Source organism: Hemibagrus wyckioides, linkage group LG09, assembly GCF_019097595.1.
Source record: "Hemibagrus wyckioides isolate EC202008001 linkage group LG09, SWU_Hwy_1.0, whole genome shotgun sequence".
Lineage (NCBI taxonomy): Eukaryota > Metazoa > Chordata > Actinopteri > Siluriformes > Bagridae > Hemibagrus > Hemibagrus wyckioides.
In genome coordinates this window covers 17,543,460-17,568,240 of record NC_080718.1, presented here as the reverse complement: position 1 = coordinate 17,568,240, position 24,781 = coordinate 17,543,460, and the positions used below count along the sequence as shown (strand labels likewise).

At 41.1% G+C, this 24,781-nt stretch overlaps 1 protein-coding gene and 3 non-coding genes across 5 annotated transcripts; all 4 read left to right on the top strand.

Annotated features, from left to right (window-relative positions):
• Nucleotides 1–4,733: 4,733 nt before the first annotated feature.
• arid4a (AT-rich interactive domain 4A) lies at nt 4,734–23,545 on the top strand. Of its 2 annotated transcripts, none has more exons than XM_058399017.1 (25): nt 4,734–4,909; nt 6,027–6,072; nt 6,455–6,565; nt 7,376–7,441; nt 7,859–7,949; nt 8,028–8,107; nt 8,224–8,318; nt 10,102–10,234; nt 11,366–11,445; nt 11,552–11,628; nt 11,725–11,873; nt 14,550–14,622; nt 14,815–14,909; nt 15,314–15,411; nt 16,273–16,525; nt 17,150–17,427; nt 17,879–18,058; nt 18,367–18,451; nt 18,538–18,724; nt 18,803–18,865; nt 18,955–20,151; nt 20,230–20,334; nt 21,083–21,289; nt 21,417–21,563; nt 21,682–23,545. In XM_058399017.1, the coding sequence occupies exons 1-25, from the start codon at nt 4,773–4,775 to the stop codon at nt 21,783–21,785; spliced, it is 4,137 nt and encodes a 1,378-aa protein (XP_058255000.1). In that variant the 5' UTR covers nt 4,734–4,772; the 3' UTR covers nt 21,786–23,545. The 2 variants fall into 2 exon arrangements, with proteins under 2 accessions (XP_058255000.1, XP_058255001.1); XM_058399018.1 differs by lacking the exon at nt 4,734–4,909 and adding an exon at nt 5,004–5,348.
• On the top strand, nt 15,094–15,175 carry LOC131359969 (small nucleolar RNA SNORD53/SNORD92). The gene has a single exon (XR_009205833.1). It is a non-coding gene; the product is annotated as a small nucleolar RNA SNORD53/SNORD92 (small nucleolar RNA).
• On the top strand, nt 16,697–16,779 carry LOC131359971 (small nucleolar RNA SNORD53/SNORD92). Its single transcript, XR_009205835.1, has one exon. It is a non-coding gene; the product is annotated as a small nucleolar RNA SNORD53/SNORD92 (small nucleolar RNA).
• Nucleotides 18,128–18,206, top strand: LOC131359970 (small nucleolar RNA SNORD53/SNORD92). Its single transcript, XR_009205834.1, has one exon. It is a non-coding gene; the product is annotated as a small nucleolar RNA SNORD53/SNORD92 (small nucleolar RNA).
• Nucleotides 23,546–24,781: the final 1,236 nt, after the last annotated feature.

The window sequence follows — 24,781 nt, the reverse complement described above, 5'->3', positions numbered from 1 at the left end:
ATTGTCTGCTGTTATAAAATGAGCAGGACTGAGGTTTGTCCTAGGCTGTTTACTGTAGTTCATATAGTGGGTGTAGATTCAGCGATCACACCAAAACATAACCTCTGATTGGCTAAAGGTCACCATGGTAACTTTGGGTCAGGAAACCACTGTATTCAGAAACAGGAACTGAGAGTCCATATACACTCACTGTTTACTTTATTAGGTTGTACATTCATGCAATTATCCAAATGTAATAATGTGGCACCAGTACAAAACAAACTGGAAATGCTTTCAGAGGTCAGAGGAGACTGGCCAAAGTTTAACCTGACAAGAAGGCTATGATAATCACTCATTACAGCCATGGTGAGGAGAAAAGCATCTCAAAATGTACATCATGCCAATATTGAGTGGGACAGGCTAAACACAGAAAAACACACTGGGCTCCACACCCACAAGCCAAGAACAGACCTCTGAGGCTACAGCAGGTACTGGCTTACCAAAACATGACAAACTTGCAAATCTCAGATCAGCCCTTTTGGTTACTAAAAACCCTGTCACGATCAAAGCCTCTGGGATGACTTAACTCGAGACCTGTATCTGCATAATTTTTTTCACAGTGCTGTTTCCACATAAATGCCTGATTGGAAAACTGTAGGAATTGTACTGATGTTTCTATTAAAACGGCCAGTGAGTATAAGTACAGATGGTAATCTGATTAATAAATAAATGAAATATGGGGGGAAAACAGCTGACACTGCTTGTACGGTACTCTCTTCAGAGAATTTCTGTAAATATTGTACAGAATCAGGCTGTTAACAATTACTTCATAAACTCAACTCAAAACCAGCTGAACATGTCATTATGAGAAATAATCTAATGCGGCTACGAGGGCTGCAATGACCACAGCAACCATGATGTAGCAATGCCCACTGGTGTTGAGCTCTGAGCCACCATAACTTTAGACATTTCCTCATTTTTTCATTCCAGCTGAGGTACATGTCTGCACTGTTACAGTAAGAGGAATCGAGAGGTCTTAATGGTTTCAGCAAGGCCTTGAATAACAAAAAGAGCTTTTTTTTCCTAAAACTTAAATCTTCATGTTTTACAAGTATGGACATGAGACCTACGTATGTAAAACACAGTGAGGAAATTTAAACAAGCAGGCCTTTCTCCCTTTACATTTGTAAACAAAGTATGTCCTCTAGTCTTCAGTAAGCGTGCTATGGGCTGGAAATGTGAGATGGTTTTCAAGTGAAATGGAATAAAGATCCCAAACAAGTCACTTTGTAAAGTACAGACAATAACTTGTATCATGTATCATAAGGTTTGTACTGCAGGAGCTGTAAATATGATGTCCAGCAGAATCTAGTGTACGTTTAGATTTTGCAGATGAAATGTTAACATGAATTAACTTGCGCAAACTCCTTTTCAGTAAGACCAAACATAACGGCACCTTGTGAAGCAAGCCAATCCACAGAATGAAGCACTCAAAGGAGAGTGAGATCAGATACACAGTCAGATACACATGTCAAGGCTTGGCTTGTCTCTCCTCATTTATTTGATCAATATGACTTCCTATCTGAACAAATAGTGCACATGTGGAAGAATGTAATCCAGTGACTGAGGATAAGAGCATTGACCTACAGTTGTTTTCTGGCATACAGGGAATCTGAAGTCATATCCTACCATACGCTACGCTCAGCCCATTTTAGCTTTTCCAAAATGATTACAGTCTAAATACAAATCTTTACAATCCTGAACAGAGTGAAATTACCCGTAATGAATCTGACCGTAGCGAGCGAAGAAACAATATAAGGCGAACATGTACTTGGAGAAAGCTTTTGCTTATTTGAATTTGCATATTGTGTGCTACGTCTCTGTGCAGCATCTGCTGTGCTCGCAAAAGATGATGTTTGCAAATAGTGACTTACCTGGAACCACACTGCTCACTCGTGTTCCATACTTTATGCAGAGAAGGTGACCATCCCATCTGTACTGGTTATGATACTTGCTGAAAACAACAAAACTTTTCTGGCAATGGCATCGTGTTTGATTGACAGCAGTGCAGTACCTTACAGTATAGATGCCATGGGCTGCAGCACAGCATGGTACAGAATCAACAAAAAACTCGAGGTAAACAGACGTCTACCTGCTCTGACAGACGACTAAGAACTGGTAATGGTTTCAGTTTGCAACCTGCATGGCCGACTAGTTACAAGTAATTATGCAATTAGTATCACAGATTCGTGGCACCAGATTGAGCTCTTGGCTGATCAGTTTGTACATCAGCACTGTATGAAACTGTCTACAAAAATGAGCCTAATTATTCAGCCACTTAATCATCAGAACACTTAAAGGAGCAGTTTGTCATAATTAGAGGCCTCTGCAGCTTGTTAGGCAAATTGCAATTGCAATGAAAACATTAATAAGACCTCCAATTTTACCTAACCAACCTAGGGAGCTGAGTAAATCTGCTCTGTCTGTGTGAGCGTTGCAAAAATACAGTCCTATTTAGATGTCTGTAAAAAATATTTGCATGTCTCCTCCATGCTGTAACTTGTATGTTTGGTGCCCTGGGTAAACCATTCACATGGGACATGTTCAATTATATCTAGGTCTAAAACTATACTCTTCCCTCAACTGAAGCTTCTCGAACAGAAGTAAAGTTTTAGCATTTAACACGTGTAGAATTTGGGTCAAACTGACAATTTTTGGGATTTTTACGACACGTGTTTTGTGTTTGTTGTAAATCATTCCTATTTGCAGATGCATTTGTATAGCCCCTGAAGAGCATGGAGAATGGAACTACACATTTTCACTGATCTGAAGTGCTTGAACTTGCCAGTTTCGATGAAAGCTTGTTTTGCTGCAAATACCTCTGCTTGTGTGCAGTTCACACCACCATGTGATCATGTTTACTGCACACAATCAGGTTACTTGTACTGTAGAAAGATGATGTAGTACCTCCTCTTGATATACAAAGCAGTTTTTTTTTTTGCTTCGCCTAAATGATTCCAGAATGCTGTTAATTTGTGCTGTCTGTTCATTAGCACAGCTACATACACTAGACTAATGTCACAAAGTACACTGACTAGGCATAACATTATGACCACCTGACTAATATTGTGTTGGTCCGCCTTTTGCCGCCAAAACAGCCCTGACCCGTCATGCACTGTGTATTCTGACACCTTTCTATCAGAACCAGCATTAACTTCTTCAGCACTCTGAGCAACAGTAGCTCGTCTGTTGGATCGGATCACACGGACCAGCCTTCACTCCCCATGTCCATCATTGAGCCTTAGTCGCCCATGACCCTGTTGCCGGTTCACCACTGTTCCTTCCTTGGACCACATTTGATAGATACTGACCACTGCAGACCGGGAACACCCCACAATTGTGCAGTTTTGGAGATGCTCTGATCCAGTGGTCTATCCATCACAATCTGGTCCTTGTCAAACTCGCTCAAATCCGTACTCTTGCCCATTTTTCCTGCTTCTAACACATCAACTCTGAGGACAAAATGTTCACTTTCTGCCTAATATATCCCACCCACTAACAGGTGTTCAGTGCTCATAATGTTATGCCTGATCGGTGTATATCACTTTATTACATGTTGGTATATGAGCATTTTTTAAGAGTATTCTTTAAATTAGCATGGAATCAGATTGATAACTGATACCAATATCAGTAAAAAAATAATACTGCCCAGCCAGGCATTTTGAGCTTATATTGTGATTAAGATAGAAATAAACTCTCAGAAACTGGAAAGCCATGATTCTTTAAGTGGGATCTATAATAGTTAGTGGGAGCTATAATAGTTAGTGGGAGCTATAATAGTTAATATAATAGTCTTAACTCTAGGTCTAATTGACTGGTCACTAATATCAAATGGGTTCAATCCAAATCTCATTAACCTAAAAAAGTAGTATAAATGAGGTCATCTTCACTGTACAAACACAGGGTTGGATGTCTGTGGATGGAAAGTTAAACAGATCTCATGACTCCCAATAAATAAACACACATCTGCCTAATTACCAAAAGCTCAAAGAGGAGGATTTATTCGCGTTTGCATTGCAGCACTGTGTCGAACCCCAGCATGTGAAAGGTCTCTGAGTGTGAATTTGATGAGTCTGACAGAAGTGCTGTAACAGCTCCTTCAGACTAGCGTGACTCTGTTGTCTTCCGTTTACGTCAGAAGCCCGTGATATGCGCTGCCGCGTTAGGGCGCCATTATTCTCATAGCCTTCAACTGACCTTTTCTATTCTGTCGCGTTTCACACGTCTTCCCCACATAAAACTGGCCGTGAGACATATAATAACAGCTAACGGAGGTTATTCACGTCGTTGTTCGAGTAAAGGTGTATGTTTTAGCTGCACTCGGTATCAGCTCGGACTCACCTCGACATCGCAGAGCACAGCGTCAGTAGTCAAAAATATCTGCGTCGGGAACAAAATGGCGAATGAGCCTTTCATTTTGACATGCGCAATGAGAGCAAATGTTTTTTATTTTTCCCTCTGAAACGAGATCGCCCCCCTTTCTGTACATTGTCTGAGCCAATGCATGAGGTAGGCGGGCTGTTTCGAAGACGGTTAAACCAATGATCGTGGCAGACAACGTTCGAGCAGAAACGTCTAGCCAATCCGATGTCAAATGTGGTCTGTTTTAATTGTAACGATTAGGCCGCCATGACAACCAATAAGGAAACGCTATTCGGAGCGCCGCTTTCATATTGACCAATCACGTCTTAAGGAAATGCCCGTCCAATGGAATTTGATGTATCAGGGATCCAATGATAATTTCAAGAATGTGGCTACCGCGGTTAGACCAGCCAATCGGATTTCGAGAAACACAACCTTGGCTCAACAGCTTGTTATTTCGTTTATGCTTTGCAACCCAGGCGAGTGGTGAGCGGACATACAGGAGTATGTAAGTATCTCTAGCCGAGACATTTCATTCAAACAAGTTTTGTGTCGCGAGAATCGATCGTTGTTTACTTTATACCTCAGAAAAGTAAAGTTAACGTATTAGGCGCTATTTTCCAAGTGCGGGATTAACACGACGGAAAATTGAATGGCAGTGACTAGCTAGCCAGAGCTGCTAGGCGGCTTGTTTTCACAGCTAGCTTGCTAACTGGCTTTTGTGGAATTAGGTTTAAGAGACACACTGACTCGATATCGAGCACTTTATCGTCTGTGGGAAACTTGTAGAGTGGGGAATTGGTGTGCGGACACGCTAAAAGAATCGACGCCACAGACTCGACAATCTTCCGGAACTAGCTGTGTGGCTTTTTCAGCTTTGCTGGGCTGAAGTTCGCAGGCAGCCAGGCAGTTTAAATCGCCCTAACAGCGATGAACACTTGAGCAAGGTTAGTTGGCAGACTCTCTATATTTAGCTCGGAGGGGGGAAAAAAAAGAATATCTCAGCAGAGCTCTGAAAATGCGGTTTAGCTTCCTTTATTCTCTGGTCGGTGTGTGTTAGAATGTCAGTGACAGTTTGGTAAAACAGAATGTGTTAGTTGCTGTTGATGTAGCAGATTGTAAGGCAAAGCCTGACACGGTTCCGGCGGTGAGCTATGATGGCGACGTGACACACACACACACACACACACACACACACTCGGAGTAAAGCGGGAAGAACACACGCACTACTCTGCTTTTCCCACCTCTTCCTCTCGTCTACGCTGTTTTCTATCTAGGAAGCATTGAAAGCTGCTGAAAACTGGAATTCGTCGTGAGTGTTTTTTTCACGGAATAGTTTTGGTAAAGCACTTAAGAGCTCGTTGAACATTTTTTGTAGCGTATAGAGAGAGAGAGAGAGAGAGAGGAGGAGGGAGGGGGTAGGAGGAGGAGGAGGAGGAGGAGGAGGAGGGAGGGGGGCCGCGGCATCGAGCTTGAAAAGAATGCGTGAGTAGTAGCTAGCTCCGTTAGCCTGCTAGCATGTCTCTGTTCTGTCGTGCTACTCAGTGACTTAAAAACCTTGACGTATTTTTTCCCCCCTAAACCCGTAAATCCATTGTCCACTCTTGCATCTTTTTGTTTTCCAGCTATCAAAACCAAGCTGGACTCCCCCAAATAGCCATCACAATGAAGGTAAGTGAGCTCCAGGCTTCAGTTGAAGACAGCAGTGTAGCCGACGCCTCTCAGACCGGAGCCAAACCAACAGCCTGCTTATACTTGGCAACTTATTTATCAACAACACGTGTTGTGCTTTAGAAAGCCTTTGCATTATATGTGAGAATTTATTTTTTATCAGAGTGCTTAACCTGGAGGATCTTTGCTTTTATGCTTCACTAACAAAAGGGTATATATATGATAAATAGTGCACTGAATAGAGAGAATGACTTGGAGTGTGCTGGTTAGGAGTCACAGTAAACAGACACGAATGTAATGCAGAAGAGTGCATGTGGTGATGGTGTGAACGGTGTGTATGTGCGCAGCTTTGCTCAATTCCATGATTTGTTCTTTTCTCTAGGTAGCAGATGAGCCTGCCTACCTGACTGTGGGAACGGATGTTAGTGCTAAATACCGAGGTGCCTTCTGTGAGGCAAAAATCAAGACTGTTAAACGGATGGTGAAAGTTAAGGCAAGTTTTACGAAGATGTTTTGATAACACATTTAGAAAACTGCTCTGGTGACTGGCCGTCGTGTATAACACATTGCTTGGTAGGTTGCGGAAGCTGTGTTATGTTTTTTTTTGTTAGAAACAAAAAATGTGTCCAGTCACAGGTGAGTTTACTATTAAACGTCGAAGATTTTTGTCAGTTTTTCTTTTTTACTAGTGACAACATTCATGTACAGACTTGTTCTGATAAGTTATGCGTCGATTAATTAATGGGAACTTGGTGTACTTTGCACAGCCGTTCTTCAAGTGCATAGTTGGCTTAGGATGGGGAAAATTTTTTTTTTTTTTTTTTTTTTTGCATATACATCATGCACATTTCAGGCATGATTACTAAGATATTGTAGTTCTTTAATGCATTAAGATGAACTCAATATAGAAATGAACAATATAGAAATGCTCCACTTTACTACTTTTAATCCTGTTTCATGTTATCCAGCCACACTTGCATTGTCGTCTACTTTTTGTTGTTGTTTTTGTCATTTTTCTAAATCTCTCTCATGATCACAGCCTGGGCTGTTATGTGAAGCCACTTGCTTGGTACATGAATAGATATAAATTAAAAATGCTTTAACTGTATCGTGAGCCTGAATTTGAGTTGGCTTTAAACTGAAACGTAAGCAGTCGAATCCTGGCCCCTAATGTTGAAGCCCCATTACGACCGTTCGTGAAGCGCAGCATTTGTGCATTACACAACCTCGACCGAGCCTGGTTTCTTTCCTTATCCCTTTCTATTTCTATACCTCATCTTTGTGCATCCTGCTTTGTGTCTAGGTGGTGCTCAAAGGAGACAGTACCTCACAAGTTGTGCAAGATGACCAGGTCAAAGGACCTTTGAGGGTAAGTGATTCTTTGCCTGTACTTTTTTTTTTTTCCAGACATCAATTGTACTGTATGAAAGGATGTCAGAAAATGAGCTCTAAATAGAAATAGATATTCCGTGCCTGCAAGCTCATTGATGGAAACTTGTACAGTAACAAATCTATGAAGCCCTGTTTATTTCCACTGGCAAGTGAGCCATAGCCTTTACTTAGTACACATGCTAAATTTTGTTACCTAGCTTGCTAGAGTACTGAACAGTGATGTGTAGTTGGAGCTGAAAATGGTTTTATTAAGCTATTTTGTTGGTACATTAATTTGTGCTCAGCATTGTAAAAGTGATATCTTGGAGTGTTGTTCCTTGTGCTAGGTGGCTTTTGCTCAATTTTCAGATAATAGTGTAACATTGTGGAGTGATGTGTGTCTTTATGCTATCAGGTGGGTTCCACAGTAGAAGTGAAGAGTGCAGAAGGAGTGTTTAGTGAAGCCGTCATCAGTAAACTTACAGACGCTAGCTGGTACACCGTGGGTAAGTGCACGCATAACTCAGCAGCTGTTTACTGTCGCCACTATGGTCTCATCTTTGATCAACTACTTTTCTTTGCAGTGTTTGATGATGGAGATGAGAAAACACTCAGAAGAACGTCACTCTGTCTTAAGGGTGAAAGGCATTTTGCAGAGAGTGAGGTATGAAACCGTCATGTGCTGGATGTTTTGTTTTTGGTATCAATATGCATATAAGTCTGAGTAAATGATCTTTCTTTCTTTCTTTCTTTCTTTCTTTCTTTTTTTTCCTTCCCTAGACTTTGGACCAACTGCCTCTGACTAACCCAGAGCACTTTGGCACTCCTGTCATTGGAAAGAAAACTAATCGAGGACGGCGGTCTTCTCAAGCAGTGTGAGTGTTTGTGCATTTCATTTTTACTTCTCATTTATTTTCAGCCTTGCAAAGTATTCACGCTTTCAGAACCTTTTTCCCCCTCTCACTTGTACCCTTGCTTTAAGCCGTAGTGTTTATATTGGAGTTGTCATGTTTAATCTAATGCCACATAATGAAAGCTATAAATAGTTTTCTAACACTTCGGCTTAGACACCTAATAGGTCTGTATTTGGTCAAAAACCTATGCTATGGATTTTCTGTTCAACCTTCACTTCAAAGAACTGCTGTAACGTAAACTTTTTTAAATTTATTTATAAAGCAGCTTTCATACAGAAAAATGCAGCTTAGTCCTGCACAGCAAAATTAAATAAGCAGTAAGCTTTTGCATGTCGTACAGTAAACAACAAATAAGAACAATACAATGGAATAAAAAATAAACATAGATAAGTTCTATATACAGCACAACTTCCCTATTTTTCAACAGGCGGTGACCTTTAGCTTGTCAAACACTTGCTGACCGGGCACTTGAAGCATTATTAATTGTAATTGTACTAGAAGAACATGTTACAGTAGTGATCAGGGCAGATTATTGTTCAATAAGTAATAAGCAAGCATGCTTTCTGTGTTTTGTGGTAATATTAGTCATTAAAGCTGTTCAGTGATGGTTGGAAACATGCTCCATAGAGTAGGGTGTTGACAAAAAAATTGTCATGCTGGTTGAAGGAAAAGGTCAGAGTCTGCCAAGAGGCTGGCATGTGAAGTCAAAAACTGTGTATTTGAAGGAACTCCCGTATGGCTAGTAGCAGACAGAAGGTGGTGTTTCTGCCTAGTGCTAAGCCTCTGCACCCTGTCCTCCAGTCTGCCGGCTCGGAAACGTTTCTCGATTTAATACTAGTGCTGTCACTTGCAGCAGTTTCTCCGGTTGCTTCTCTCGCCACTTGAGATTCGACTGAGGTGTTAATAGGAGAATTAAACTAAAAGTGCACACTTGCATGCACACATGGCTGTATATAATGGCAGTCTTTTTATTTGTAGATGCTTGCTTTACATTGTGCTGAGAGGGAAAATGTGCAGCATTTTGCCTTTTGTTATAAAGCACTACTTGTTGCCAGTGTTGTAGCTTCAGTAGCTAATAATAGTACTGTGAAGATCTGTGCATCATATTCCAGCCTGAGAGGAGTCTCCTGAAAACATTTAGTTTGTGACAAGTTCTTGATCACAGTTTGGGATTGTTTAAGTCGCAGTGGGTGTGTGCTATAACCTCATAGAGTATGAAGACTGACATGAGGTGCGAGTTGTTAATCAGTCTTTAAATATCGTCGTGAAAATGTTGCACTTTTTGGGATTGTAATTGTATCTAAAGTTTACAGTTTGTACTTGCCAATAGTAACATTGAGACAAAGCTTGTTTTTCTAAAGCTGATTTTCTTGCTTGCAGACTTATTTTTTCCCTAAAAAGGAGAATTTACTTAAATACTCCGAACAGTAGTTCAGAGACTTGTGCAGCATGTTTATCTCCACTGACTAATCTTCTAAGAAAATATCTCTACAGCTTGTTTGTAACCCATTTAGCAAAAATTTTTTTGTTGTCCTTATTAGAAGTAAGTGAACAGAAATTAGCCTAATATTTGTATTATTTTTCAGCTTTGCATAGATTAAGTTTATTTGGCCAGTTTTAGCTTTTCCATCTTCTTCTCCCAGTGCCCTAAAGGTGGATTTGTTTTGCTTGGTGTGCTTAAATGCTCATACCTTCATGAAGGAATGCAATTCCAATTTAATGAGTTTCCTCTTGACTTTTGTAGTGTTGAGGACGAGAAGGAGTCTTCATCCAGCGAGGAGGAGGAAGACGATAGAAGACGACTCAGTGATGATCTCTTAGGGAAGGTGGCTTTCATTCAGACTGGGCCAGACCAAGCGTGCTGGTTCCATGCCCTGGTGAGCTTGCTCATTAGAGCCATGAAATAAAGCAGACATTAACGATGCTGAAAATCAGCACTAGGATTTTCATCTAAAGCCCCAACTCAAAGTTGCAGAGCAGGCAGAGCCTTTAGGAGTGCAGGTACAGACATGTGACCAAGAAAAAGCCAACATACTAAGATGTTGGGCTTGTTCAGCTTGTTGTGCCTTGCTGTAGATTCTGTTCTTGGTTCACTGAGCTCTGTCTATCACATCAGTCCAAAATGTGTCCCCTTTTGCCCTGTGGCTAGAGCACTGACATTTTAATAGACACCACTACCATCAGTCTAGAAATGCTTCAAAATCAGAGAAAGTTGATCAGTTTAAATAATTTTGTATTAATCTGCATTGACCATTCCCTCTAAGTGGACACAAACCAGGCCAGCAAAACGCCCCCCAAAAACATAACCGAGCTGCTGGACCCACTCTTGCTGCAGAAGTCGAGCTTTAGGCTTGTACTGTTCTCTGCAATTGTGCCACACATGCACTGATGCCATAAGTGGCCCAATAATGAACCTGGCCTGTTCATCATTTTTAAACGTACCACAGAACATGAAGGATATTATTTGCATCATTGTGTGATACAATTGCCAGGAAGAATCTTTTTTTTCTTTTTTTTCTTAATGATGTATTTTTAAATTCGTCCCTGCCCGTGTGTTTTCATGATAATCTCCTGTCCTGAGGTGCACTGCTTTATCTGTAACACCTGTGGGAAGCTTACGTATACATTGTTTGAATAAGAGGCTTACTTGTTCTTTGCTAAAGGTCATAGATGATATTTGCTAGGGATGCTACAGGGATGCTCACATTTTAAAATTGTTTATTACACTACTGATACCAAAGCTGCATATTGGTGCATACTCGGTACACAGTCGATACTGACATCCTCCAAGTGAACAGGTTGTCTCTTTGCACACCACGGTTGCCAAGTTATGCAAAACATTACAGGCATGGTGGTGATGTACTTTAAAATCAGTCAACATCGCGCACATTCACGGCATAAAATATTTCCGACTAGAATACATCTACATCTAATACAGCTAATGTAATTCATGCTGAGAATTTGTGCCTACATAACGCATCACTTGACTCGACTTTGTTCTCTCCAAGGTGATCTCTCCGAGCTGCAACGATGACTTGACTGTCAAGAAGGACCAGTGCTTAGTGAGGTCATTTGCTGACTCCAAATTGTAAGTGAAATCGGAGTACAGTACATTGCATGTCACCTGCATGTTTGTGAAATCTGATGCTGCAGCCTTTTAGCTAGAACTTTTATTTTATTTGCCCTTCTTCTAGTCACACTGTGTCCCGCAGTGAAGTTCAAGAATTGTGTTTGGACACCATGTGCAAATCGGAGCACTCTGACAAAAACGGTAAGTGTGTACATCTGCGCTGATGTTTTTTCGATTTCCATTTCCTGAAGCGTTCCATGAGCTAAGCCTCACTTGGCACCTTTTGTCTTTCTACAGGATTTGAGGAGGCACTGCTCTTCCTCCAGACCAAGCAGATCCCTGATGCCTGGAAGATGGATATGAGTGAGATCCTAGAATCCTCCAGCAGTGATGAGGGTGAAGGCAAGGAAAGTGAGGAAGAAGAGAAGGAACCAGAGCCAGAAGAGGTAAGAAATTGTTCATCTTGAATTATCGAGGCGGATTGTAGGATAATATATTTAGGGGTTCATTATTTTTAATGGCTGTGTATTTTTTTTTCTATTCTTTGTGCATCTAATTTGTCTACTGTAAGATCCACTGTGCTCACTAGTCCCAAGTTTTAGTGGAAAAAAAAAAAAAGCTTACTATAATAACTTTTGCAAGCTCGCTAAGTGCCGTAATACAGACCAGTGGTAATGAATGTCTGTCTGTTCTCTGGGAGTGGATGGCTGTGTAACCCATAGTTCTTATCTTTAAAATGTTTTAATGCAACACATCATAATTGTAACCTCACTTCAGCAAAGTTGGGAGTGAACTGTCGTATTTTCTTCTCACATCACAAGTAACAATAATTGTTGCAGTATTACCTGGCTTGTGCCTTTATTTTCTCTCTCGGTTTAACCACATGGTGTCTGCTTGCTGTGTTAGTTATATGACAGAACAGCAATAGATTTAGTCTCCATCAGAGTGGAGTTTATTTTTGTTCTGTAGTTGTTGAACCTATGCATCTGCCAGCCACCTATGGAAAATGTTAATAGCCTAATTATTACATTTTGTTACTGATTTATCCAGCCCTGAGAATAAGTGGGAGTGTTGCATTTTGGCTAATGATTACTGTGAGGTTGAGTGACATCCCTGCAACAGAACCTTTGCCCCAGGCTGGGTCTTGATCATGCTTTCATCAGTAAATACTGCTGCAATGCTGAATTGGTATTATGTTGTGATTGTCTGTCTGTCTGTCTGTGTGTGGGTGTGTGGGTGTGTGGGTGTGTGTGTGTGGGTGGGTGGGTGTGTGTGGGGGGGGGGGTTCTTTCTTTGACATTCCTTTTTTCTGACATGGTGTGATCTGCAGCACCTTGTGTGAAATAAGTGAATGGCCTCAGCATGTGGGGAAAACCCTCAAGCTCAGATCAACAATGCTTTATTCTTCCTGCTCCCAGCGCCTGGACAAGTAGCCATTCGCTCTGTTTCCGACACTGCTCCCATGGCAACCCTTACTTCCTATGGTTAAGAAAGCTATGGGGATTGGCAAAGGCCCAGTGGAGGTGTGCCAGCTAGGGTTGTGGGCAGGTCTGAAGCTCATCACAAGAGCTCCTCTTTTCCATACTGTGTGAGGAATCACTGCTGGTGCGGCTTTTAAAGCAGCAGGCTTTCTGTAACCAGCGAAACGCAGCCATAAGCTAGGTTTTTTGTATAGCTCTTGAATTAGCTCGGTGGCTACTTTTGGTTTCGTTTCCTGTGAATGATTTGTGGTTCTGACGCACTTCTGCACAGCTGAGTACTCGGGTTATTCTTTTGTTTCTCCTGTAGGTGCTTTGGATTTTTGTCTATTGAGTAATCAAGACTTTAATACAGATTGTTTAAGCTCTTATGAGACCAGCTGACGCTTGCTTTGTAGTCCGATAAATGGCTGATCTGCTAGTGTTGTAGCACTTTACTGTAAATGTGTGTTTAAAAGTCTTCTTATCCGCTGCGTCTGTACATGCTTTAACTATTGAAAAGAAAGCTTGTACTCTCGACAGTTCAGATGTCTATAGGCATCTTCAGTTAATGTATAAATCACCTGATTATATAATAGATATATAATGAATTCAAAACTGTTGCAGTCGAACAGCAAAGCTCCTAGAATGATTCAGACCTTGAAGAACATCTTACCAAAGCTGCTGTTAAGTAGTGAGCAAACTTTTGTGGTATCATGTGTAATCAAAACCACAGATTGTTCCCTCTGAAAGAGATGTCTAATCCATGATGATTAAAGATATTTTAAGGATTTTTTCTGTTGAATGTTAGTATAAATTTTCACTGCTTGTCCTTAACACTGTACTCAGGCCTCTGTTATAAGTGTAATGAAAGTGCACAAGTTCTCCATTTGTACTTTTTTCAGTTCAGGGAAATGGTGAGCTTCTATGGCAATTGCTCATGCACTACAGATGTTGGAAAATACTGGAGCTTTAAATTGAGTTACTTGAGCATAAGACATCTACACACATGGCCTAAATCGACTAGTGTTAATGGGTTAGACATGATTTCGGCGAATGCTTTCACTTACTTGACTGTTATGTGATGTAGCTTCTCTCCTGGCTGTCTGATTTACCCTTTAACACTGATTTACACTGTTGGAGGATTGATTGTGGGATCATGGTGCTTAAAAAGGTCTTTCTTCCAAAATTAGTAGGAATCCATATAATACATAATTTGGGAAAGTTTTTGTTTAATTCTGCTCCACAACAGTTCACTAAGATAAATAGTCAGGATTATGATATGGTCATGCTCATCATTGTTTCTCTCTGTATGCTTTCACTCGCTGTGCTTTTCTCACTCTGTCTCTCTTCATCTTCACTGTCTGTCTCTCTCTGTGCTTTCACTCTTTTAATTTGCTTGTGCACTTGCAGTCCTTTTCACTCTGCACACTCTCTCTCTCTTTCCCTCCCTCTCTCTGCCTCTGTGTGTGTGTGTTTGCGGTCTCCTATCCCACCCATCCCCAAAACAGGGTTTTAGCTTGATGGTATTCTTGGTCGCTGATCTAATGAACAGGCATGAGGATGTTTTTGATGGAGACTGCAAAGCACTTGTGTAAATCAGTCTGGATAAGGGCATCTACTTAATGCTGTAAATGATGAAAACATCTCTGTGTTTTTCTTTAGCCTGACGATGAGCCTGACCCAGAAGAGCGGGACCACTTCCTACAGCAGCTTTATAAGTTTATGGAAGACAGAGGTATGAAGCAGTAATCTATTTTTCAATTTTATTTATATCCTATTTTTGGACTTTAGTTACAGTTAGCCCGTAGTGTTTGGACAGATTCTTTACTGCAGGGCTGAATTTTGCAGCTAATTGTCTGGTGACTAGTTATGCAGTGCGCTTCGTCTGTGCATTGCTTTGCTGAATGTGTTCTCTCTTTCTCCCCAGGCACACCAATTAACAAACCTCCTGTGCTGGGCTACAAGGACCTGAACCTCTTCAAGCTCTTTAGGCTGGTTTATCAGCATGGTGGCTGTGATAGTGTAAGCATCTTTAATACCTTTACCCATCTTTGCTTGCATTTGCAGAGTGGAAATGTTTATTGAAATGGAAAACAATGAATAGACCTGTTTTTTTTTTTTTAAATCTACATTGGCTGATTTAAACACAAGTATATTTAGCTTTATGTAAAATTCTAGTATTTGGTGTGCATTGTTATGGTGGAGTGTGAAGTGATGATTACAGAGAACGGTTTCGCTTATATGACTGACATCAAGTGATGTCATGTTTCTCTTGGCTATCTGATCCAACTCCGTATAGCATGGAACACTCTTATGTATTAAAATAGTTTTTATTATTATATATTAAAACATGTATGTAAGTATTAAAACTGTTTTCTGCTGCCTTAAAAAAAAAAATTAATATGCCATAATGTCTTTTGTTACAGATTGAGAGCGGATCTATATGGAAACAGGTTTATATGGATTTGGGCATCCCTGTCCTGAATTCAGCAGCTTCATATAATGTGAAGACAGCTTATAAAAAGTAAGCACACTAATGGAATTTAAACAATATGTTGGGTACACCGACCAGGCATACCATTATGACCACCTGGGCACCATGACTAGTCTGCGGCTATGCAGCGCCATGCGCAACAAACTTTTGATGCACTGTGTATTCTGACACCTTTCTATCAGATCCAGTTAACTACTTCAGCAGTCTGAGCAACAGTAGCTTGTCTGTTGGATCGGATCACACGGGCCAGCCTTCACTTCCCACGTGCATCAGTGAGCCTTGGCTGCCCATGACCCTGTCGCCTGTTCACCATTGTTCCTTCCTTGGACCACTTTTAATAGATACTGACCACTGCAGACCGGGAACACCCCACAAGAGATGCAGTTTAGGAGATGCTCTGATCCAGTAGTCTAGCCATCACAATTTGGTCCTTGTCAAACTCGCTCAAATCCTTACTCTTGCCCATTTTTCCTGCTTCTAACACATCAACTTTGAGGACAAAATGTTCACTTGCTGCCTAATATATCCCACCCACTAACAGGTACCATGATGAGGAGATAGTCAGTGTTATTCACGGCACCTGTCAGTGGTCATAAAGTTATGGCTGATCAGTGTATGTAGGTGTTGAGAACATTTTATTTATGTCTGTTGTGCAAGGTTGGATCTTAATCAAAATAGCTAGCTAGTAGTTACACATAGACATACAGAAAATAGCCAGTATTCCCACAACAGCATGAAGAATAATGTATTAATAATGATTTCCATGTTAGCTGTTGTTTTAGTGTTTTACTTCTAAAAAGCTTCAATTACCACCAATTTGGCATTTTTCTAATTATATGTAGGATGCATGGTATGAATGAACACAAAGTAACTATACTAATCATCTTGAAGGTACCTGTACGGATTTGAAGAGTACTGTCGATCAGCTCAGATCCAGTTCAGGACAGTGCACCATAATGAGCCTCGGCCAGTCATTCAGCCAGTCGTGAAGAGCGTCGAGCCGGAAAAGGAGGTTGAGAGCGAAGAACAGATAGATCAGGCCCAGGAGGCTAAAGCTAAGCCTGAAGCAAGCAAAGACAAACCTGATGGCGATGAGTCAGATGGCGAGGATGAGAAAATCCGAAAAGACCTCTGCTCCCCTAGGGTAAGTGCTGTGTTGGCTTAAGAAAGTAAAATTTTAAATAAAACATTACACTGAACTGGCAGTTGCTGGGAAGGTTTGTTATTGGATCTCTTGTTATTAAGGTGAGACTTACTTGCATGTTCACCCAGATCCGTGATTCATTTTGAAGTATATGGTTTGTTCAGGGGTAGCTGCACATGATGATACTAGAGAATGGTTTCGCTTTCATGACCTGATGTCATGTGATGCCACATTTCTCTTGGCTATCTGAACTTCCCCTGTTTTTGGATTATAAATAAACCTGCACAAAGCCTAAAGCTATAATACTGCTGCGTGGTGATAATCCACTGTGGTTTAGAAATGCAGTGTGTATTTGTCTTAACTAAGAAAACAATACTGCCTGGAAAATTTGTACTGCTATAAAACCGTTCAAAATGCTTTCTGCCTTGTGAAAATGTCAGAATCATATTGCTTCTTTTCAGGCTTCTATTTAGTGATGGCATTAAGTAGGTGGTTGGTCCATAATGCTTCTATAGCTGGTATCTTGCATGCTTCTGTAAGGAAATATCACTGTACTGGCATGGAATTATTTAATGTCATGGATATTTTCTTAATCCATGGATAAATGAATTGATCTGTTTGCAGGGCCGAAGGCGATGTACAGTGACTCCGATGAAAATGGAAGGGAAAGAACCCATCAAACAGGAAAAGATAAAGGAAGAGAGGAAACGTGAAGAAGTGTGTGGAGGAGGGGGAGGAGAAGGCAGCGGAGAAGAACAGAAGGAAAAGAGAGAGGGAGATCATTTGGGCAAGCGGCGCAGTCGGCGCTTAGAGGAGTCTGACAAAGACTCTGATGAAGAGGATCAGGAGGATGAAGATGATGATGATGATGATGACTGTGAAAAACACAGACTCAGAGAAAGGTACATTATCAGCCAGCTTCTACTAACCAAAGTGTAGGACAGCAAGTGTGACTTCAGCTTTAGTTTTTGATTTGATGTGAAAAGATTCCTTGTGTTTAGGTATGTACAAAAATGATCATTGTAGATGTTTGAGCCCTCAGAGTTAACATGATGCCAGAAAGTGGTTTCACTTACCTCGTACGTCTCTTGGCTGTCTGATTGGCTTCTGTGAATTCGATTAAAATGCCTTGCTAAATATGATGACTTTCCATTGTGCATTTCCTGGTTGTTTCACTACTGCTGCATTATGTTCTATAAATGCAATAGAAAGTCAATATGTTCCACTTGCATGCAGGTGAATGACAGCTTTCTCTTGTACTTCATTTTTTCTAATCGGAATTGCATCTTTCAGTGTTCCGTTTTCCTATGTGTTTGCTGGTTAAGAAGTCTTGTTTGTGACTTATTTTGTTAGAGATGAAAGGGAGGATGAAGATGGCGATGAAGAGTCTGAGCATTCACTTACTGGGACAAAAGTCAAGGTCAAATATGGCAAGGGAAAGACCCAGAAAATCTATGAAGCTAATATTAAGAACACAGAGACTGATGATGGAGAAGTCCTCTATCTGGTCCATTACTATGGGTGGAATGTGAGGTAAGTCATTTATGAAGGCAGAACTGGCTTTTAATGGATCAATACACTGCAAACAGGATATGGGGACAAACATGATGATACAGGAGAAAGGTTTCGCTTACTTGACTGATTTCATGTGAAGCAGCACTTCTCTTGGCTGTCTGACTGTCCTATCATCAATATCCTAATTATTTTTTGTCCAGCAATACCATAAAAGTATTTTATATGATAAAAGTATGATATACCTCATATGAGGGTTTGTTTTTGTGGTATTTGCCACGTGTGCAAAAGTTTTGTCATTCTTTTTTACAATTTTATTTGTGTTACAGATATGACGAATGGGTTAAAGCAGATAGGATAATATGGCCTGTCGACAAAGGAGGAACAAAGAGAAGACAGAAAAAGAAAGTGAAGGTACGAGACCAAAATGAAGGTGTTTTTGTTTTTCAGTCCATGGTGTTTTGTATAACTCAGTTTAACAACACTGCCATTTCCAACAGAATAAAGATGATGGGGAGAAGGAGGAAGACAAACAGCCAAAACCGGTGGCAAAACGTGGCCGTCCTCCACTTAAGTCCACCCCTCCGAGCACTTCCCGAAGTGTCTCCAAAACTCCCAACAGTGAGGGCAGATCTGGCATCAAAGCATCCCGTTTGTCAGATTCTTCCACTCTTCCCAATGGAGAGGGTAAGACTTTGCACTGTTGTCAGATTGCTTGTATTCTCTCCATTGTGTTGGCGCTCATTGATTAATATTTTTTGACAGGAACCCCTCGTCGGCGCACTAGAAAAACCTCTGGGATGTACGATTCTGACAGGGCATCTAATGGTATGTCTGAAGAGCATTTGAGCTTAGTGAAGATCATAAGACACAAGACTGAAAAGCAAGTATGTAAATATTTTTCCCTTTCTCTGCAGATTCAGGAAACTCGTCAGAAGAGAGTGAGGGTGAGGACACTCCTGAGAAGAAGCCTGAATGGGCAGAAACTACTGATCCTGCTACAGCACGAAAGCAGGAGGAAGAGGAAGAGAAGGAAGCGGAAAGGCTGGAGGAGAAGGGAAGGGCGGAGGCTGCCGAAGTTGAACCGGTGAGTCCCACCGTCCCTCAGGAGAAACCACAACTGCTGGAGGAAAATGAGATGGAGAAACCTGAAGAAGAAATGGCGATGTCACCAGAGTCTGGTGACACATCTCCCAAATCGAAAGCAAAAAGAGCTCGTCAGAGAGAACCTGGGTCTGAAACTCTGACACAGCTTCCTGCTACAACAAACCACGCTGAGCCTGAGGGGCCTGGCACTCTTCCTCGCCAGCCTAAGAAGCCTCAGGAAAGCGAGCACATCATCCCTACAGAGCAAGTGCCTCAAACAGCTGGCTCAGACACGGATTCGGCCACTGAAGACATCGGTCCTCCAGAGAGGAGCTGCGTAGCCAAGCGCAAAGCCACTGAGCATTGGTCTCCAGACAAGAAGATTCGCCTCGAGCACAAAGAGGAACCCAAATCTCTGTCACCAGAGAAGAAAGCAGACACTGAAAGACCATTGGAGGATGTTCAGGAAACAGAAGAACCCCCTGCACCACCAGTTCCAGCAGTAGTAGCTCCTCCTGAAGAACTAGAGGTCAAAACTGAAATGCCTGCTCTTACCAAAGAAGTCCAGATAAGAGTAGAACCACTTGCAAGCTCTTGCACAATGAAGGATGACTCTTCACCAATCACTGACGAAGAGATGATGCCTCAGATAGGTCCAGAGGCACTGGTGTGTCACGAGGTAGACCTAGACGACCCAGAAGAGAAGGAGAAGCCATCAGGAGAGGAGTTACTGGTGCTGAGGGAGGAGAAGACCCACGCTCCCACCTCGGCTGTAGTTCAGGTGCCGCCCCAGCAGCCTGCCTTTCATCTCCCTTCCAGCCTAGCAGCAGCAGCACCTCCTCAGCTGTGTTCTCCATCCTCTGCCCCCAGTCCAGATGAGTCTCACAGCACCAAAAGTGAGAGCGATGCCACCATCGAAGCAGACAGCATGGCTGAGTCACATGAGGGACTCGGGGAAAACTTTGACGCCAGTGCGAGCTCCAGCAACTCCAGCATTTCCCTGCAAGAGAGGGATGCCAAGGACAAAGGTTGGTGTAAACAGTTTCACTATGCTAAGGATAATATTTTGTCCTGTGCAACTCTAATATTAATATGTTTTAATTTAGGTCAGAAAAGATTGCACGACTGCAGCAGCAGCTCATCTGCTAAGAAGCAAAAACGTAACCAGAAACGGTTAGGAACTGCTTCTGGTGCAGAAAAGAATGGAGCAGGTACGTGTGCTCTTTAAAGGGAATGTGTAGATGTGGATCCAAGGGATGAATCCTCTTAATAACAGACATCAGTGCAAGCACAGATATGTAGTATGGTTCAGGCTCATTTGCACCAGTAAATAGTAAGATAGTTAGCTTTAGCATGCTGCAGTTTAAGGGTGTATTATGTGAGAAAACCACTTAAAGACATTTGTATGATTTACAACATATTCAGATATTTAGGTTCGCTAACAAGCTGCCAGCAAAATGGTGGTAATGCGTTAAAAAAATAAATAAAATGAATTGATTTTTATCTTTTAAAAATACATTTTCTCATCTCAAAGACTACACAAAAATATATTTTTTTACCATAAAATCAGCTGCTTCAATGTTTTATCAAATAAACATTACAAATATTATAAAGATTTTAGTCCCAGAAAAAAAAAACCACAATATAATTTTATTATTGTATCATTATTTTGCACAGTCTTTTTTACAGTGATAGAAGAGCTCAGTGAAATAGTTTAATCAAGCACCAGGAAGTTGAAGTTTGTTAAATCTTCATTGCTCTTTTATCGTCAGATATGTTTCCTATAGGTCACCTAGTTTCACTTTTTATTGGAAATCAATGCTAACATCTAAATAGACTTGAATGAACATGTTTTTGAGCGCTTGAAGACATTTCGTACATTTCTAATCACCCTGCCATGGCGATATAGAGCCGTTTTAGATTTTGCTCAGTTCTTGATGATCCTTTATTTCTCCGCAGGTCATAGCAGTGATAGTGAAGACCTGTCTGCCATGGACACCTCTACTAAACTGACTCCAGTAAAACACTCTAGCCTGGCCAAGGCTCATAAGCTCTCTCGCTCTCCTGGCCATGCGTCTCCCAGCAGCAAAGACATGGAAAAAGACAAGCACAAAGACAAGCAGTCCTTCCCGTCTCCACGCACATACAAATGGACTTTCCAGCTGAGTAAGTCCCATTAATCCCTGCGGGTTGCTCTGTGTGAATTGCTGTCATTTAGGTTTCTGTGCAATGTGTGTTGTCAAACAAGTTGCAGTGTACTCACTTTTCTCTGGTCACTTTACTGATTTTGCAGATGAGCTAGACAACATGTCAAGTACTGAGAGAATTTCTTTCCTACAAGAGAAACTTCAGGAAATCCGAAAATACTACATGTCCTTGAAATCCGAGGTGGCCTCCATCGACAGGAGGCGGAAAAGATTAAAAAAGAAGGAGAGAGAAGGTATGTGTTTCTTTTTTTGTAGTCTTCTGAATGAGATGGATGAAAGTTGACAGAGCAGATTCACTGTTCACTGGTGTGTGTATGTGCAATTAACTAAAGTTTCCTGTGTGCTTGGCAGTGTCCCATACCACAGCATCTACATCCTCTGGCTCATCAGACACAGGCATGAGTCCCTCCTCAGCTTCACCCACTCAGAACACTGTAGCTGTGGAGTGCAGGTGATAAGATACCATGCCCGGTCTTTTTCCCTCCACCCTGCCCACCTCTGCCTTCTCAGCATCTCTGCTGCCTCCGTGGAGACGTACATACTGATGAGCCAGAGCAAAGCAGCCATAGCACTCGACTGCCCTGCCTCCTCCACCCTTTCCCGTCCCCTGCTCCTTGTGGCCACTCCCACCTCCTGCACTTTGTAAACTGATCCTGCCTCTCACTCCGTCTCGCTGCCACTTTCCGCATCAGGAAACGGATTCGTGTTGTGAGGGTTGAATGTAGAAAAAAAAAGAAGAAAAGATTTAACAAATATCCATCCACAGGCAGTACAATGGCACTTTTCTCTCTCTTCCTTCAACCTGGCCCAAACCAGAAGCATCCTCAGTCTGTGTCAGGCTGGTTTGGACGCAGTAATCGTTCGAAAAAGCTTTTATCACAACATTGTAAAATCCCAGATTAAGCTCCCTGTATAGGTATGGTCACTTAACCAGCTGGATATGGTTAGGAAAAGAAAAGGTCAATTTTGTGCTCTTGCTCCATCAGAACTGCCAAAGTACATACGTTACAGCAGAGTGCCCTATTTTGGAAAAGTGGGACAAAGTCAATTGCATAAGGGAATGTAGTTTACTGAAAACTGCAGCTGGTGTCTTCCACTCTTTGTAGTGTGTGATAGCTTGCGAGCACAGATGATTATGCAAAACTCTATTTTTGTCTTTAAAAAAAAAAAAAAAACATGAAAGAAAATGTTTACAGTGGAACACGGGACAAAAAATGTTTTCAGTGGACTAATTTCCTTTGCGAGTGTATTTTGTCTTTTTATATGTAATTGCAGAGTTTTATTTTAGTATGAAATTTCAAAAGGTATATATTACAGCCGTGAAATTATTTAATGAAATATTTCTAGGTCTGAATTTTTGTGTAAAATAAAGGTATTATCTTGCAACTTGTTAAGTATATTTATTCAGACGATGAACAGCGTTTTTGTATTCTTTCCGAGATGAAAACCTTCCCATGTTCATTTGGTCAGTGGTGAAGGAGAAGGAAAAAAAAAAAGGCGATTAATGAAAGAATGTGGTGAACGAGTTAGACTGTGAAGTCACAATTGGGTAACTACTGTGCAGTAAATTGTTCCTACTCTCCCCCTTTTCCCATTTGGGCCCAATCATCTTAAGATTTTTTTTTTTTTTTTCTTGAACCCTTTATGGACCACCATTACTTGGTGACCTTGCCCTGCTCAAGTTCAGATTTGCTGGTACTTGTGTTAAAGCGATTTGTTCTTAACGTTCCAACATTGATTTCTCAACCAATCGAATAAAAGTTGCATAATGGATGTGTATGCTTTAGCCCAGGGGTTTCTTACTACAATTTCTTTTGTATATAGATCTTCCAAAACCATGTATTTGAGAAATACATTTTACACAAACTGTAAATGATTTATATTATTTTTTAAACAATACATCTTTGTATATTAAACTTTTTTTCTATGTCAAGTTGGTAGAGGAATTAGCACACTTTACTGTATATAATCAGCCACTGGTCAACAACAGGAACCTAATCCCAGGCCTAGAGCGAAATGAACCCACTAGGATGTTGAATACGCTGTAGGCGGCGATGTGCGTAAATATAACCAGAACCTGCTTCCCTGTGAGGAAGATGAATTTGTAAATTCCTGGATGAAGGAATGAAGGTATTAGGTTCCTGAGCAAAGCCATTGTATCTTCAGTGTAAAATAAGCAAAGCTCTTCTCATTTCTAATAAAACTTTGAAATATTCTTCTGCCTTTTTGTGTTTATTTAGACCAAACTGGATTTATGAATATGAATAATGTAAGCTAGAGAACATCGTATTTTCAGCCTATCGTTGTTTACAAAAGTGCTTCTTCCCTGAGGTCATGTCCTGTGTATTTGGAAGTGTGTATGCAAGTCTGGTGACTTCTGTTGTCTAAATTTAGGAGTACAGTCAGTAGTTAAACACTTTGTGTACCTTTTTTTAAAGAATGACTAAACCACAACTTGCTCTGAAAGATGTGCGCTTAAAGAGAGTACAGCGACATCTATTTAAATTGATAGGTACGGTGTATAAAAGTACGCATAGATCGAGCTGAGGCCATGTGGTCATGCACAGTAAAGTGAAAGTAGCTGTGGAGTACTACATGGTTTCTTGAATACAGCTAAAAATGACACTAATGACTTTTTTCCCCATAGGAAATTTTCACTGCACAAATGTCTATTGTCTCACACGCTAGAAGGAAAAAAAACAATATCATGAAAGACAATTCTAATATTTTTGCACATGTCAGTTTCTCCTGTCTATTCTTGATTTTTATCATCACATGAGTCCAGATTTAATAAAGAACTATTTATACAGTTACTAGCAAGTATCACATTAGATCCTATAGCCTGGATGGGAAGCCAGTCCATTGCTGGGCACCATGCACTAATGCATGCATATAATAGGGGTAGTGGTATGGTTAAGGCTCTTGGCTGTGGACTGGAAGATTGAAGTTCAAGCCCCTGTGCTGCCAAGCTGGCCCCAAGCCCACCCTGTTCCAGGGGTGCTGCATCATGGCTGACCCTGCGCTCTGACCCCAACCCTCAAGGATGGGATATGTGAAGAAAGAATTTCACTGTGCAGTAATGTATGTGACAAATAAAGACAACTATGAACTTTTAGAAAAGCCTACAAGTGTTAATTTTGGGAGATGGGAGCAAACCAAAGAACTCTGAGGAAGTCCTTTGTTGGAGAACATGAAATTCAACCAAACCAAGAACCCTGAGCTGTGAGGTGACAAAATTATTCACAGTCATGAGCGATTAAACTACATTAATAGAAATGAACAGCTGGTCCAAATAAAAAATCTGTGGGTGATGCAAGTGTCCAAGTCAAAGTAATCACACCTAAAAGTGAAAAAAGGACACTCATTCGACAACGACATTTATATTACTCGTGCGTCAGTGCTTGTTTTCCTCATTTGCATCTCACTTCCTAAGATGGAGGAGCAACGAAGT